The sequence below is a fragment of the Hylaeus anthracinus genome, unplaced genomic scaffold (assembly GCF_026225885.1).
Source record: "Hylaeus anthracinus isolate JK02 unplaced genomic scaffold, UHH_iyHylAnth1.0_haploid 11997, whole genome shotgun sequence".
NCBI classification, from domain to species: domain Eukaryota; kingdom Metazoa; phylum Arthropoda; class Insecta; order Hymenoptera; family Colletidae; genus Hylaeus; species Hylaeus anthracinus.
The window spans coordinates 361,240-376,872 of NW_026534344.1; the positions used below are offsets into that span (position 1 = coordinate 361,240).

At 39.8% G+C, this 15,633-nt stretch overlaps 5 protein-coding genes across 10 annotated transcripts in view; 4 read left to right on the plus strand and 1 right to left on the minus strand.

Annotated features, from left to right (window-relative positions):
• LOC128889362 (uncharacterized) overlaps positions 1-2,529 on the plus strand; it is a 2,752-nt gene extending 223 nt beyond the window's left edge. Inside the window, exons 1-4 of the mRNA XM_054146935.1 lie at positions 1-335; positions 922-1,636; positions 1,795-2,146; positions 2,264-2,529. The exon at positions 1-335 is cut by the window's left edge and continues 223 nt beyond it. Of these exons, the coding sequence (XP_054002910.1) occupies positions 246-335; positions 922-1,636; positions 1,795-2,146; positions 2,264-2,363 (1,257 nt within the window). The 5' untranslated portion in view covers positions 1-245 and the 3' untranslated portion in view covers positions 2,364-2,529. The remainder of the gene's footprint in view (positions 336-921; positions 1,637-1,794; positions 2,147-2,263) is intronic.
• Positions 2,530-2,783: 254 nt separating this feature from the next.
• Positions 2,784-4,649, plus strand: LOC128889371 (intraflagellar transport protein 43 homolog). 4 transcript variants are annotated; one of them, XM_054146943.1, is made up of 7 exons: positions 2,784-2,972; positions 3,105-3,280; positions 3,492-3,512; positions 3,855-3,884; positions 3,936-3,988; positions 4,191-4,260; positions 4,349-4,649. In XM_054146943.1, the coding sequence occupies exons 1-7, from the start codon at positions 2,934-2,936 to the stop codon at positions 4,569-4,571; spliced, it is 612 nt and encodes a 203-aa protein (XP_054002918.1). In that variant the 5' UTR covers positions 2,784-2,933; the 3' UTR covers positions 4,572-4,649. The 4 variants fall into 4 exon arrangements, with proteins under 4 accessions (XP_054002918.1, XP_054002920.1, XP_054002921.1 ...); XM_054146945.1 differs by having other exon boundaries at positions 3,948-3,988; XM_054146946.1 differs by lacking the exon at positions 3,492-3,512.
• Positions 4,650-4,889: 240 nt separating this feature from the next.
• LOC128889365 (mitochondrial import receptor subunit TOM40 homolog 1-like) lies at positions 4,890-6,864 on the plus strand. Its single transcript, XM_054146938.1, has one exon. The coding sequence runs from the start codon at positions 5,495-5,497 to the stop codon at positions 6,464-6,466; it is 972 nt and encodes a 323-aa protein (XP_054002913.1). The 5' UTR covers positions 4,890-5,494; the 3' UTR covers positions 6,467-6,864.
• LOC128889359 (endoplasmic reticulum lectin 1) lies at positions 6,859-10,287 on the minus strand. Of its 2 annotated transcripts, XM_054146927.1 has the most exons (8): positions 9,872-10,286; positions 9,600-9,744; positions 9,342-9,515; positions 8,737-9,261; positions 8,299-8,352; positions 7,547-7,708; positions 7,236-7,475; positions 6,859-7,158 (listed from the first exon to the last, which is right to left on the minus strand). In XM_054146927.1, exons 2-8 carry the CDS (start codon positions 9,732-9,734, stop codon positions 6,913-6,915), a joined length of 1,536 nt encoding a protein of 511 aa, XP_054002902.1. In that variant the 5' UTR covers positions 9,735-9,744; positions 9,872-10,286; the 3' UTR covers positions 6,859-6,912. The 2 variants fall into 2 exon arrangements, with proteins under 2 accessions (XP_054002902.1, XP_054002903.1); XM_054146928.1 differs by lacking the exon at positions 8,299-8,352 and having other exon boundaries at positions 9,600-10,287.
• A 1,015-nt stretch (positions 10,288-11,302) lies between these two features.
• On the plus strand, positions 11,303-15,580 carry LOC128889885 (protein CASC3-like). Of its 2 annotated transcripts, XM_054147935.1 has the most exons (8): positions 11,303-11,445; positions 11,834-12,288; positions 12,356-12,640; positions 12,719-13,131; positions 13,194-13,490; positions 13,607-13,639; positions 13,793-14,049; positions 14,121-15,580. In XM_054147935.1, exons 1-8 carry the CDS (start codon positions 11,347-11,349, stop codon positions 14,730-14,732), a joined length of 2,451 nt encoding a protein of 816 aa, XP_054003910.1. In that variant the 5' UTR covers positions 11,303-11,346; the 3' UTR covers positions 14,733-15,580. The 2 variants fall into 2 exon arrangements, with proteins under 2 accessions (XP_054003910.1, XP_054003911.1); XM_054147936.1 differs by lacking the exon at positions 13,607-13,639.
• The last annotated feature ends 53 nt before the right edge of the window (positions 15,581-15,633 follow it).

Genomic DNA, 15,633 nt, shown 5'->3' on the forward strand with positions numbered 1-15,633 from the left:
CTCTCTCTCTCTCTCTCTCTCTCTCTCTCTCTCTCTCTCTCTCTCTCGCTTCAGCGTCGTTATCGTCCTCATCCGCACGAAGCATAAACGGTATCAGCAGTCCAGTTAACACCGGCGATCATTCAGCTTCGTCGATCCATTTCGACGCGAAACATAACGATTGCCTATAAGTGAAAAACAATCGAGGATATCACGTGTTCGGACGCCAGCAAAGGAAGCATTATGACAAACGCACGGCCGTATCGATGATAAACATGAGAGCATTGGTTTTCATTTTCTGGATGCTAGTCTTCAGATCAATCTTGACTGCTTCTTTCGTATACGCCGAGGATCAAGTGAGTATATTGATTAGAGTCGAAACAAGAGTCAAATCTTGGAAATTAAATTTGTTTGCCGAGTATAAATTATTACGGTAGGAACAAAAGATTGCTTTTTTTTTTACATTTCGGCTCCTGTACAGGTAGGGCAGGGGGTTGTCTTCGGATCCCTCAATGTCTAATATATGTAACGATTATTCCTCGGAATGTAACTCTGAAATTTCGTTTGCGCAGTTGCTACGCCACTGAATGGGAAATGATCTTGCAATGCACGCTTCCCAGAAGTAGAAACGTTCCGTCTCCCTGATGGCTGAGCGTATCCCATTCCGCTCCGTTCCATTCCAGCGTGTAGTGTACCGCTGCGTCCCTTTTCCCTGCTCGATCCCTAATATCTCATCCACGAGCCAAACACGGCATCTTTTGATGTCGTGCCGACCGCGCCGCTACCTTCAACCTGAACCCTCACTCTTCCCTCTGCAACAGTCAATCAACCGATTCGCTTTCGTTGCAGTAGTATACAGTCTTATTTCTAAGGTTCTCCCCAACATCCAAAATAATCAATAAGTACGCTGTAATTAATCGATTCGTTTGTTTGTTCATATAGACGAGCGACGATGATTCGAGCCGAACAGTGGAAGGGATCGTGATCGAACGAACGATCGCGAAACCTCTCCTCCCCTCGTTTGGAAATAAGAGAAACGACGAGGACAAGGAGGAGACGTTCCCAACGAGACACGCGAAGCACCGGAAACGACGTCGTTGTAGTAAGAACCGATCGAGCTGCTCCCGAGGGAGTCTGACGACAAAATTGGTCTCCCCAGGACGCAACGACACGAAAGATCGAGACGTCGTCAATGCGGTGTTGGACGTCGAGGAGGAGCCGCGAGAACGACTGATTCTTGAGTTATACAACGAGACCAAGGTGGAAGACTATGATGTTAGTAAAAACAACGAGGAGAGGGACAACGTCGGCGATCTCTCCGCGTTCGAGTTGACGGATTCTTACGGCGGTCGTGTACTTCAAGACGAGATCGAACTAGAGGGTACAATTACGCCCTCCTGGGAGGACACTTCGTCGAAGAAGCAAGAGATCGACAAGGACAACGGTTACTCGGACATCTACGCGGACATCGACGACCAAGTAACGTTTCACGAGAGCTTCGGCGTTTTGTTGACCAAATTGTTTCAAAGCTTGCGAAATGCTTCCGTCGCAAACGGCCGGGACATCCTCAAAGAGTTGAATTTCGTAAACACTACGAACGAAGACCCTTGCCAGAAATGGCTGAACAGCAGGGACAAGCTCGAGAAAGTTTTTTTAGGTAGGTTTAGCGAACATATGTATAACGCGGTGAGACCCGAGAGTACATTTCAAGTCGCGATCCAGGTCCTCTCGGGTCTCGTCTTCTCGTTGACGTGCCCCAACCGCGCCAACCTAGAGATCTATTGTCCCGTGGGCCTGTTCCACAAATTGTTCCAGGTGGCCTGGCTTCGTTGCCCGCCTGTCCGTGCCAATACCCGAGCAACATCTTTTACGACGACAAGATATGGGACGAGAGGCAGAGGCGGTACTTTAGGTGGCGGGACGTGAGCGGTGATTCGCAAAGGCTCGACGTCTACAAGCCGGGAGCTGCTTACTGCGTGCGTTCGTTGCTGACGCAAGAAAGCGGAAGCGCGGCCGCTCAGCACTGCTGTTACGATCGCAGGAGGAAACTCGTGACCCGCGGTTCCGGCGCCGGGACTCCCAACTTCGTCAGTCCAGAGATATCCGCCATATTGCACGAGAGGATCGACGTGCTACCGTGGAGACTGTGCAAGGGAGATTTTTCCAGGTTAATGAACCATGTATTTATATTAATTAACGCTTTGGAGTCAACGAACCTTAGAACATTAAGAATCTTAATTTAAGATGGTGGTCTGTACTCACACTGAATCCTTTTTCCTCACAGGTACAACAGAGTGAGACCACCAAACAACGACAACGGCTGCGAGGCGAATCCTGACGACGAGGAATACCAGAGACAGATAGACGATAAGAAGTACTACTAGCGATTAAGTTTTCTTTCTTTATTTTGATATTTGCGATACTTTTAAGTATAGACCTACGATCATGCACGTCTATTCAAATACAATGTAAATAATTTCCACATATTGTCCTAATTTTATTTAAACTTTATATTTGTATATTCATTACGGATCTTTGACCAAATACTTTGCCAATAAAGAAGCAATTTTTGTAATCAAACTGTGCCAAATTGTTTGTTCTCCATCTTTTGCAAAGCCGTGAGGCCATTGGATCCATGTAAGGTTTAGAAGAAGAGACTCTATTGTTTAAGTTTTAAATAGACGCGCTCTTACCGAAATGCGTCGAAAGTTTGAAACCGGTTTCAGGCTTGGCGCGCGTATGTACGGCGAGGCTTCCAGTCACGTTTCTTGCGTTGCTCATTGAGGAAAAGAGGGGAACAGGCGAATACAGACACAGGACGAGCTACAAAGTCGACTCAACGGCGCATGGCGAGGCGAGACGGTCAGTTGTTGTTGTTATGGTTACCACTCGTCAACATACGGGTTACGTGAACTGTTTTCTTCCTGCGTAAATTGAAAATACGATAAACAGTTATGGACTGGGCCGCGGATCTGGAAATCACGTCGAAGAAGGTAAATCGTGCGACTTCTACTCGTATCTGTTACCTTCTTTTTCTTTTACATCATTCGATGGTAGTATATGTATACAGCCATCACTGTCGCATAACAGTACCTGACATAATTCTGTGGACAACGGACTTTCAGCTTTTACCTCGTCTCGGCAGACGATCAATGCAAAACGTTGCACAGGAGGATTCCAAGTCGGACGATGACCTCTTGGAAAGCCCTATATCGATATCCTCTGGAAAATCGGCACAACCACCCGTTGTACCTCCACGCACCAGGAAAACGGGATGGGGAGACGAACTAAAAAGCGGGAGGTAAGATATTCTGTCAGGAGTGAATTCACCATGGTATCGATAAAGAAAACGAATAAAAATTACATTTCTAATTAGAGAATATTTTGAACAGTTTCTTTAACATCTCGTAATCGTATTAGCGATATTTACTCGGTATTAGCGTCGACAGAACTAATAGGAAAATAAATAAATCATAATAATAATAACACTTGCTCTTCATAAAACATTTCAGAAAAGGAAAGGACCTCTCAAAGTAATTAGCTTCGCGCCCCTGATAAGTCTAAATCCACAGTATCTAGAAGGCTTGGCTAGTTATTCGTTCACTGAGATGAAAACGATGTAAACAGTTGGTCACGTGATCAGAATTCTCATTTGTCCCTTATGTCGACGCTCCGCGGTTCAAGGATGTATTCTTTGGCCAGTGTAACAAGTTCCTCCTGAAACTACGGCGCACATTGACTCTATTGTATGTATCTATTTGACGCCTAACCGTGGTTTCCCATTGTTGCTGTCGTGTGGTTTTGTTTACCTTGATTTTCATCCTCTCGGTGAACGAACCGTAGTAGTCTCTCACTTCTCTGTTTCTCGTTTCTAGATCACGAGGAACATCGAACTTCATCGAACAGTGAGTATAGCGAATGGAATTACTATATCAGATGTCCACAGTCACTGATAGATTATTTCTTAGGGAACGTTTTCGAGGAACGGAGAAGGATGAACCCGTAGATGGTGAGAATTTGTTTACAATCGTTTGGAATATGGCGCTCGAAGAGACAAAGAGAGTTAAAATGATGAACTTATTTAAAAAATGATACTCGTATGGTAATGGAAAAGCGATTCAAGCTCCCTCTTTGAAGAGAACATTACTATCTGTCGATCATAACGTTCTTAAGAATTTAAACTTGGAGCTACTTTTATTTTTCATTTGTAGATATTCCAGTTATACCGGATTTAGACGAAATACAAGAAGACAGTGCGTTATCAGACATCAATACAACCACGTATGCATCGTTTTGTGCAGCACTAATTTCCGATGTATTTTCTTTTTTACAGATTTCTTTTATTTCGCTTTAATTAATTACTTTGTAGAGTCAACGTGAATAGGGTTGCCGCGTACAAAGAGCTGGACACAGACTTGGTAAAAAACTCTGCATTCACATCTTTGAACGGAATCAATCTTTCCCTTCTTGCTGAGAAATTGTACACCGAGAATCTGACGAAAGAACCGGACGAAGTGTGGAATTGGAACCTCCTCTTCACTCAAGTCTCTTCTGAAATCAATAGCGAGACACAGAAGAAGATTCCTACGTAAATCTCGCGCGTTAATGATAAGCTCAAGTTGATGTATTTATTGGTTTTGTAATATGAAAATAAATTAAATATCATTGTCTATTTCCTTCTCATCTTTATATGTTATTTTGTTGATTGTACATTTGGCATAATGTGTGATGAAATGGGGGCTGAAAAATATTAAAAAAAAGAAAAAAAAAAAAATGGCATACTGCTTATCTGCAGTGCCTGTATATGGAAGCGACAAATTAACCTCGTCTGACCTATTCGATTTGCCCCCCAATTTGGAAATCGCGGTAGTTCGAGGAGCGACGTGAAGAGACTCGACCGTGCAGGCGTGCAAATTCGAGGTTGCACGAACCCACGATCTTGAACGCGCAATCGGGAGCCGAACACAAGCTACTTGAAGCGACCACGTGACAACACCCACTGAGCAGATCTGCCACACCAATTTCTACGTTAGCGATCAATGTTCAGCTGTGCCATCACTAGCACACACTTCCGAGAGTATCGTTTCGGAACTCGTATATAAAGGAACGAAAGCCTGATCGAGCACTTGCGAGAAACGTATCATATGCTTCACACTGAATATCCAAACATTTACAGATAAAAAATAGTTTTTTCCATACACGAATGATATTGCAATATGTTAGAAGAATTTATTTCAATGACGAAACCTGTCATAAAGGAATTATTTAGCTCGAACGTGAATAAAACGTTCAAGTTTTCGACTCGACAGGCCATCTAGTGGATATACGCGGCAACTACAGTTCGCCTTAGAGTACGCCGGCGCGTACGTGTTTGAAATTGGCAGAGATGAAATGATAACCCTCTCATATCAGAATTACATTCTAGATTTACGTGTTTGCGCGAAACCCAAAATTAACAAGTACCGAAAAGAAAGAAGAAAAGAAGCTCTAGTACTAGAAGCTCTAATGTATTGCGATGGGCACGGCACACGCTTCGGCGAAGAAAGCGGAGGAACCAAGCGTGATATCCAACGACGAGGAGTACGTACCGTGCAAGGAACCGCAGGACAAAGGCCCTGGAAATCCAGGAAGCTTCGAGGATCTCCACATAAAAGTGAAGGACCTGTATCCCCAGAACTTCGAGGGAGCGCGACTGACGATTAACAAAGTACTTAGCGAACATTTCAAGGTGACTCATTCGATCACTCTGAGCTCCGTGACTCCGTCAGGCTACAAATTCGGCGCGAGATACATTGGAACGAAGAGGGTGGGCCTAAAAGAAAAGTACCCTGTGGCTGCTGGCGAAATATCGCCAAATGGAAACTTAACCGCCTCGTTCGTGCACACTTTGGGTTGTAGATTCAGATACAAACTGTCGGCCCAAATCGCCAAAGAAAAGAGCAAGGCGTTGAGTTCCAGTTTGGAGTATCGCGCCAACGATTTCACCGTGGCGATAACTCTGGCCAATCCACAAATAATTAGGAAACAAGGAACAATGGTAATGCACTTTCTCCAATCGATCACATCGAGGATCGCGTTAGGAGCGGAGATCGCGTGTCTTCGCGGCTCCAAGATACCTGGTGGTCAGCAAACCGTCATGTGCATGGCTTTTAGGTACAGCACAGGACCTACCACGTTCTCTGGCACTATCGGCGAAGCAGGCCTGCACATATGCTACCATCGCAAGGCCAGCCCGCAACTAGAACTCGGGGTCGAGCTAGAGACCAACACGCGTACCTATCACTCGATAGCTACTATCGTTTATCGTGTCAACATCCCGTACGCGGATCTCGTGTTCCGCGGTATTGTTAATTCGGAATCCTCCGTCGGTGGGGTGTTCGAGAAAAGACTGTACCCGATACCGGAGTCGTCGCTGGTCATTAGTGGTCTCTTGAACCATACGAAACAGCAATTTCGCGTGGGCGTCGGTCTCAATATCGGACAATGATAATGCCAAATATATATAGGTAATATCAGCTTACGAGAACTATGCGATGTGTGTAACGTTATCGTTGTTGTCTTTCATACAATATCCTCGTCTGTAAATACGATAGAGACGAATATGATAAAAAGAAATTAATATAAGAAGGTTTTATTATTTTTCTGAAAGATTACAGAGTGAAAACCTTTTGCATTGCTACAACCGACATTGTCTTACAATAATGTAATATGTAAAGAGCGCAGTCAGTTTGAAGAATCGCAATACTTGCATGTGCGTCATGTTTGCGTGAAACAATAACGTACTACTCCTGTACATCGATCAAGGCAGAATTCTACAAGAATGTAATGTCTATCTAATCAGACTGAAGCCTAAATGCAGCTGTTTAACACTGTGATATTGAAACATTTACCATGAAAACATTTCTTTATAAATCTTTAATTAAATATATTATTTTATTCGTCTCCGTTTGCTATCCTCTCGTCCAAATCATCGTACTCGTGGAAAGCGGTGGTCTTTAACTTGTCGAAATTTACTTCGAACTTCTCGCTAAGAAGTCCATTTTCATCGGCGTATTCTAAAATATCACAGATCAACGGCGATTCGACTCCTAATACGTATTCGCATGTCTTTGGCTCGAGCAGAAACAGAGAAACACTCGATGGACTGGCTGCAAGACCTTCGACGCACTTTAATTTTACCTAAAAATCAAGTACTTATTAATTAAGTTGAATTTTTTGCGCACAAAATTGTTTACTTGTTGTTTTATGCGACGTACCTCGGTTTGTCTCGGACTACCAGTCTTGTCGCAGATGCTCCCATCGCTATAGAAATGGGAAAGTTGTTTCCGTAGCTGTGGTGACTTTGGCCTCTTATGTGGATGACTGGTAATCCAATCCAAGTGTTTTTGTTTATCGAATTTACCGAGATTTACTATTGTTTTTGTACCATCGCGTTCCACGTGATATTGAACCACCGAACGTCCATAACAGAATTCGTACTTCCACCATCCGTTGCCCTGTTCGTATCAATCAGATGTTGTTTCCTTCGATATAATTAGAATACCCTATGAAAGGAAGAGATACTTACTCCGTGTAAACAATTTTTTCCGCTCAAAAAATTTTTCACAGGACTAACTTCAGCTGGACTGATACCTTGATCTGCTAATGAATTTATAGTATCATCGATATTATTATGTTTATCGATAACATCAACAGGATGTATTTCAACTCTAACGCGTGCTTCGCCGTCCTGAAATGGATGTAAATCTTGATGATTAAATTATTCTTTAGAATACGCGCTAAGTGAACGGACTTGCAACAATTATGATCGATGTTAATATCAACGCGATGGACCTTATTAAAACCATGAACGCTATGTATTGTTACTCCTTCTTAACCGCTAATGAGAGCAAAAAGAATAAAAGTGTACATTACATCGAATAACTATTATGTAAACTGATTTTTAATATCAACACATTTTGGATTCATTTTGGAGATACATGCATCGTATAACATCAGAAGCTAGAATATGTATATAAATTTGACAATCGTTGGTATCCAGTAGCTGTTTGAAGCAATGTGATAAGCAACAATGATAAACATGGACAATGCTGTAAGTTTGAACGTGCTAAAGTAAAGCTTAGGGACATTGCAGTACAAAAGATATAACAGTGCATGAATAACATTCGTAACATTATTGTATCATTGTTTTAGAAAATATGTAGTTTCAAAAGAAACAAATATATGTAGAAAAGGAAGGGACAGAACACATTAACGATGACAAATGACAAGAACCATCAAGCGATTTAACCTGACCCCAAGATTACAAAATATTCTGACCTGGCCCTCCTTATCTACATGCAAGATTGCATAGACTTTCTGCAGCTTGTCATCCTGTGCAACAAAAATAAATTAAGCATATAGACAATAAATGAATAAAACCTGAATTATATAACATTAGGCTACAAACAAAATCATAACATAGCATAACTACACAAGGTACACGAATTACATGTGAAAATACTTAAAATTCATAGAAAAAAAAAACAATACAGTGATTTATATCGACAAAGTACATTGCACAATACTCCAGTGTATTTATAACTTCTTATTTGAAAACATTCTGCATGTCTTTAAAATAAATCATTAAAATTATTATTGCCATACACAGAAAATAAATAACAAAACATATTTTATTTTAAATGACAATATTATGTACATACGACACAAGCATAGTTAAAAATAATGTAAAAATAAAGAATGTACAAGTGATTTTACCGTCACTTTCTGATGTCGTAGTTTCAAACTTTCTATCTCCATCGCGATAAGAGACCTTGGTTTCTTTGGTGCTGTATCAATTGGCAGACAATCAATTTCATTTTCTCTTGTATCTCGTGGGTTGTAGTCAGGATGAATACATAGCAAAGGAGAAAGGACAATAACTTCGTATTCGCAACTGACAGGTTCAGTTACCGAAAATAGTTCATGTTTATCATGTTGATAACAAACATATAGAACTTTAACCTTTCGTGGTTTGTTATTGACATTGCAAACTGTGCCATCTGTCATCTCAATTTCCACGTAAGGCATATTGATTCCATCTACTTTCTTAATAGGTATATTTTTCTTCCTATTAGGATTTTCCTCTTGTTTCGCATATTCTGCCAAGAGCTTTAGTTCTTGAGATTTATCAAAAATACCCAGATAATACTCTTGTGTCTTTACCTTTTTCCCATCTCTTTCCTCGTGATACTGACGTACAAATCTTCCGTGACATAATTCATATGTCCAATAAGATTCAAGCTACATAGATTACAATAGTCTTATACAAAGGAATTATATGTGATAAGTTCTGATATTGATACATTTTTTTAAATACGTACCCTGTAGACACAGGTGTTATGATCTGATAACAAAAATAAAATTTGTATCGGAGTTGGTCCATTGTATGGTTCATTATAATCTTGCTCTTGGATAGTAGTATCAGGAATTAAACACTGATATCTTTCATTATTTGCGGTTGTTATAAAATAAGGTTCCACATTTGTTCGAGACTCCTATGAGAAGTATAGACACGATTAATCCATGAAGAAAATACATTACTTAAAAGTATTTGAATTTTCTTCGATACTTGTACTCACTAATAAATCGGAATTAGCTTTCCCTGGCCAATTAATTTTAAAGAGGACCGTGTCATCGAAATTTCTGAAATTGTGTCCATATACAACACCAACAATGAAACATAACACGTTACAAAGACCACAGTATTTCCACATTTTTATAAAACTGTAATTATTTCACCATATTTTTAGTCGATGTGTACGTATGTAGTATTTACGAATATGATACGACAATGACACTACTTATCAACGCTAAGGTACTGTCACTATCGAAATTTAAAAGAAGAACTAACGTAATAAATATATAGGTGCACTGTAGCGTGTCACTGCCTTCAAAGGAATTTTAATTTTATTCTTTACAAAAGAGAACCATTTCACATGGTCTTCTCGTTTAAATAATTATTTTTCGAGATGTTGACTCTACAAATACGAAATTTTCAGTCTCTAACCCTACGTGTGTTCAAATACGAGTAATTTTATATCACGTGAACAGTATACGTGGTCATCTGTCTTTGCAACGTTGTTCACTTTTGTATAATACAACGAAGAACAGTTAAAAATAAAAACGTATAACCATTAATCACGTTATCAATAAATATTCAAGCCAAATTTGTTTATGTCTGTGCAGTAGAACAATTTCATAGTCGTCACGAGGTTCTGAAAATATGTACACAGCCCTGGTTTGTTATCTGTTTACTTATTAGGTTTTTATTATACCTTGAAATATACTGGTTTTTGGTGCCAGTGGCGCCATCGGTGGGAAGACGCCCAAATTTGCCCTTATTTTTCATAAATGCATAATTAATACGATTCTTTGCTTCATACTACTACAATATATGATGTTAATTTATTATTTAGAAATTATTATTATTTAAAACGTTTTTCAGCAATAATTATTGACCCTTTAATTAGTGACGCCATCTAGCAACAACAGTAGCAACATTTCATATCTTTCAAATTTTTTTTATTAATACAGAGCATGTACAATTGCAAAAGATTTTGTTACTATTCATAGTCATGGTAATTTGCATAAATTCGATTGTATCTGTATCTGTTTGAGCCACAGCTCACATTTGGTAGACCCTGTTGGAATCACGTGGTTTTGTTTACCTCATTTTCATCTATCCCCATGAATAAACTGTAAAAAAACAAAGTAAAGCACTGTTCTATTACAGAGATCAGTGTGTGTAAATCACGTAAGCAAAAGGAATACAATTCAAACAATGGATTAAAACAAAGTCGCATTCACAAGGCGTCCGAATTTTCATTCCCGCGTCAATTAAATCATATTTCATGCATTCAGTTTGGAATCCTTCTTTAGCAATGTTAGCTGATTCGTGAAAAGGCGAAGGTATAACTTTCATTATACCATCATAATCAGTACATGTAGAGTACTCAAGTACTCTCCAGGAGGCCGAACCAAGAGGTCTACTCAGTAGTTCTTACCGTTCGAAAGTTTATAGAACCGCCATTGTTACCGAGTAAGTAGCAATCTGACAGCATAGATTCAACGAAATCGTTTTTGCAGCGAAAATTTCACGAGCCTAGTGTGCCTTCTCGACATTGTGATAGTTTAGTTCGTGATTCGTGACCGAGAATCGTGATTGGGGACTCGATTCGTCCAAGTGGAAAAAGGCAGCGCAGCGACCAACAGAACAGCAGCGACCAGTTCGACCTTAAAAAGTCATTTGCCGTCGGTTGTTCCGTTCGTGTTTCTCGCGCAAGAAAGTAAGATAATTCGGGAACTTGTGCTTCCAGCTAGATTAACATGTCGGACACGAGACGTCGTCGAAAGTCTAATCAATCGTGTGGTTCCGATGACCTCTCGGACTCTGGCGAGGAGTTGAACGCAACGAAGGAGACCCAGGTTAGTTGATACGAAAACGTTTTTCTGCTAGATATTTCAAGAACTTCAAGAGATGCAATTTTCATTCTTTTTTCCCTTGATTTTTATAATGTTTCGAGCTCTATTTATCCAAGTTTCTCTTTCGTGTTTAACTGGATCAAAATTTTGGCGAAAGACCCGATTAAGCGGATTAAGTAGACTGTTGTAATACTTCTGTGTATAATTCTGAACTAGGGAAAGTTTTCTGTGTTCGATTTACCGGCAATTGGCCTCGCGATTGTTATAATTTCATCCGTATGCGAAAGTATTGACACTCTAGAGTACAATTTTTTGTGCATTTATTATCCATGTACACCCACACTTGTGTGTTTTTATACTTTTGTACTTTTTTTGCATATTCCTTTTATAGAGCAGCGAACAAACCAGTGGGCACCAGGATTCAGAGTGTGACGTATATCCATCTGATTCTGATGTTGAATCTCAGGATGGTGCATCCCAAGATGGTGCATCTCAAGATGGTGCGCTAAGGGAGAGTGGAGATGGCCAGGAAGAAGAGAAACCTCAAAAGAAGTTAGATGATGATGAAGATAGAAGGAATCCACAGTACATTCCTAAAAAAGGAACATTTTATGAGCACGATGATCGAACTGCAGATGAAGTTACAGATAATAATGCAGAGCCACCAAATGAGAGGGAAACCAAAGAAAAGAAAGTATGGAAAGATAAAGAAGACAGATGGGATCATGATCGATATAACGATGAAGAGCAAGCACCAAAGAGTCATGAAGAGTTGATAGCAGTTTATGGATATGATATAAGGAACGAGGAAGGCCCACCCAGAGCTCGAAGAAGAAGAAGATATGGGTAAGCTTATTTTTACCAATGTCAAAAGATACAATATCTGTTTCTTTATATATTTTATTTGCTGCAGCCGTGGTCCTAATAAATATACACGTAATTGGGAAGATGAAGATGCGTATGGAAAACCAGGGACTAATGTTACCACCAGAAATAAACGGTTTAATAGAAGCGGTGAAGATTTTCCTGCTCTAGGAACTAATAAGAACGCTTCCCCACAAGTAGAAGAACCAGTAATTTCATCAGCTTGGTACAGTAGTAAAAACAAATCCCAGAATAAAGTACAAAACTTTCCACCCTTGCAAAGTCAGGGTGATAGTCCAAATACAAAATCTAGCAGTACATCTAATGCTCACACGTGCGTAATGTTTTTAAAATAATTAAAGTTACTCATATTATTTGGTTGGAAATGCTAGTTGAACATTTTAACTTATAGAAATGAAAATAAAGCTCCTAATGAGCCTACAAATCCAGCCTGGAAGAAGGACACAAAGAATTCGTCGCATACTCAAAGCAGCAATGGAAATACTGGAGCAGGTGGTGATGCAGATCAGTTGGTTAATGCAAAAACGTCTCCAAGAGATAATAACAAGAGGAACGTCCAAGAGTCTGTAAGCTTGGCAGCTAGTAGAACTCGGGGGCGAGGATTCAGGACGAGCGTTAATAACAATATGGTCACCAATAGAACGGTTGAGACTAAACCAAAGGGACGTGGAGCGGGCCCAATCACCGCTGAGAATAAAAGAAATAGTACTATACAGAACGACGATGAACAGCAAATTACGCACGATATGAAACATATTAGCGTTAATGATGGTACACAGTATCACCAAAGTGGAAGACACAACAGTAAGTGTTTAATGTGTGTGTATGTGTTATTTGATGCTACATTCTACATTGATCTTTTTCAGAGAACTTTTATGGACAGTCGTCTAACCAACAGAGATCGAGCACAGTACCTCCAAGAATGCAGCAACAGCAGTCTCATACACAGCAACAGCAACAATCGCCGCAACAACAATCGATTCAACAGCAGCAAGACGGTGCTGCTAACAGACCGAAACGATACTCCAGTTTACGGCAACGCCCTACCGTGTCTGAGACTCCGGGACAACAGAATTACACACCACAACACACACAGCACGGGCAACACAATCAACATAATCAACATAATCAACACAATCAACATGGATATTTCCCTCCTCAAGGTAACAGAAGAGTCTAGAAATATTTTTCTATGGCATTATTTCTAAAATCTGTTTTTGGGTCATCGATTGTAGTACACATTTCATATTAATGCGTAACTTTATGTACATGTGCCTAGCTGGAAATTCAAGAGGTGTTTTAGAGTCGCAAGGTAAGGCAAAGTAGAGTTGTTTGGTCGATTGCGCGAACCGTTTTCTTGCATCTACGTAATTTTTGTATTTCTTTAGAACTAATTTTATGCCAAGACTGCGTGAACGTGCATCTGCGTATGTATATATTATTTGATGTAAACTTTATTTGATAGGATATCCACAAGGTCATTTCGAACAACCCGCGCCTGTTGCTGCCGCAGCCGCTCCCATAGCTGCACAACCTGTTATTCCTTTGCCACCCAATGGTCAACCTGCTAGCTATGCTCCACCACCGTTTTTGGTACCGCCACCGCAGTTTATTTCTCCTCAGACGGCTCCACCTAGTATAATTAATTATGTTTCCGGTCCGAACGGACCAGCATTTCAACCAAATTATCAAGGTTATCAAGGATACAGTCCACCGGTGCAGGTATAGTTGTGATTATAGGGATACTTATTTTCATTATTCTTAGATTTTCATGGACATTTGTAATTTGTTAGCCACAACGTCCCCCACCACCGCAAGAATTGTTTCAACCGCAAGGTTGTACTTACTACAGTCCAGCACAGCAACAACAACAGCAACAGCAGTCGGCTCCAATGAGACGGCCCAAGGCTGCTATTCCAATTCTCCCACCACCGGACAATCAACATCAGAGTAGTAGAGGGAGAGGTAGAAGCATGCAGCAACAACAAATGAATCAACCCGGTAATATGCAACAAACTGACCAAGAGGTCAAAGATAATTTGGTGCAAGACGAACAAAAAACTATATCGGAGCAGTTTGATAGTACGTTGATCGACGAACAGACTGTGCAACTTGAAGAAACGGAGAAAAATGAAGATTTAAGTGCAATAACGAATACTGTGATCGAAGACGAAAGAAAAAATGTTACAGACGTTGATATCGATACAATCGTGGACTCGCAAGTTGTTACGTCGGATCCAATAAAAGAAATATACGCTAACGATTCGATGAAGGTTACTATAGATGATCAAAATATTATTCCTCCTAAATCTTTGCATACAGTCATGGAAAAGACTGAGAAAGATTCAAGCGTAACTGAAATTGCTACGCCTGAAAGCACAGTTGTGGAAGAAGCAGCAGCTTGAAAGGATGTCGCACAGGTTTTAATACTTTTTGCAAAAGACGTAATTGTGAATCTTTGTGAGCACGAGTACGCATTACATTATAACGATGCCGTGTAATATTAATGAAATTACTATACAGTACGTGTAGTGAATTGGTTTTCACAGGTTGCTTGCGAAACACCGTAGGAATTGGATGTGTGGGTGTCTACTACATATGTATTTTGAATGATTTTATGTAATTCCAGCATATTGTTGTATATTTCGTAGTTTACATTTGGAATAATGTTTCGCTACGAATTCTATCGACTTGCTGCTACTATTACATCCTTTAATATTGTTAAATTACTTTCATTTATGAAGTCTACTAATAATCAATTATTAGTGGAGAGGACTAGTGTTGAATGTATTATTATATGTATATCGAGTATTAACGCATACAGCATCTATGGTGAGATGGTTAATAAATCGATATATCTTTTCAATACAACGGCTATTGTAAATAGATTGTAGTCAGGTCAGTAACCTCAATATGCATTATGTCTTGTGTACAAACACGTTTGTACTGCGATTTGTTGATTAAATAATCACTACGTAATCTTACTTCTGTTCCGATAGCGAAGGAACATCTTTTATTTGCATGCACTGCAAAGAAAATGGTAATTATTATAATTTAGCTTATCAACAAACTGTAGTTAAGGCTAATTACTAATCTTGTCATTGATTACATCTATCGAACTCTTGGTAACAAATGCGAGAACTTGAAATCATGTTCAACTCTTTCTTCTTTTTTTATACTACGCTTACGACAATATGCTTTGTTGCTGGCAAGGTGGAATGGAATGATAATATATTGATAAGAAGTTTTTTCATACGTGACTAAATTTATTTTTCCTCTTTTTTTTTTCAATTTATCAAGGTATAC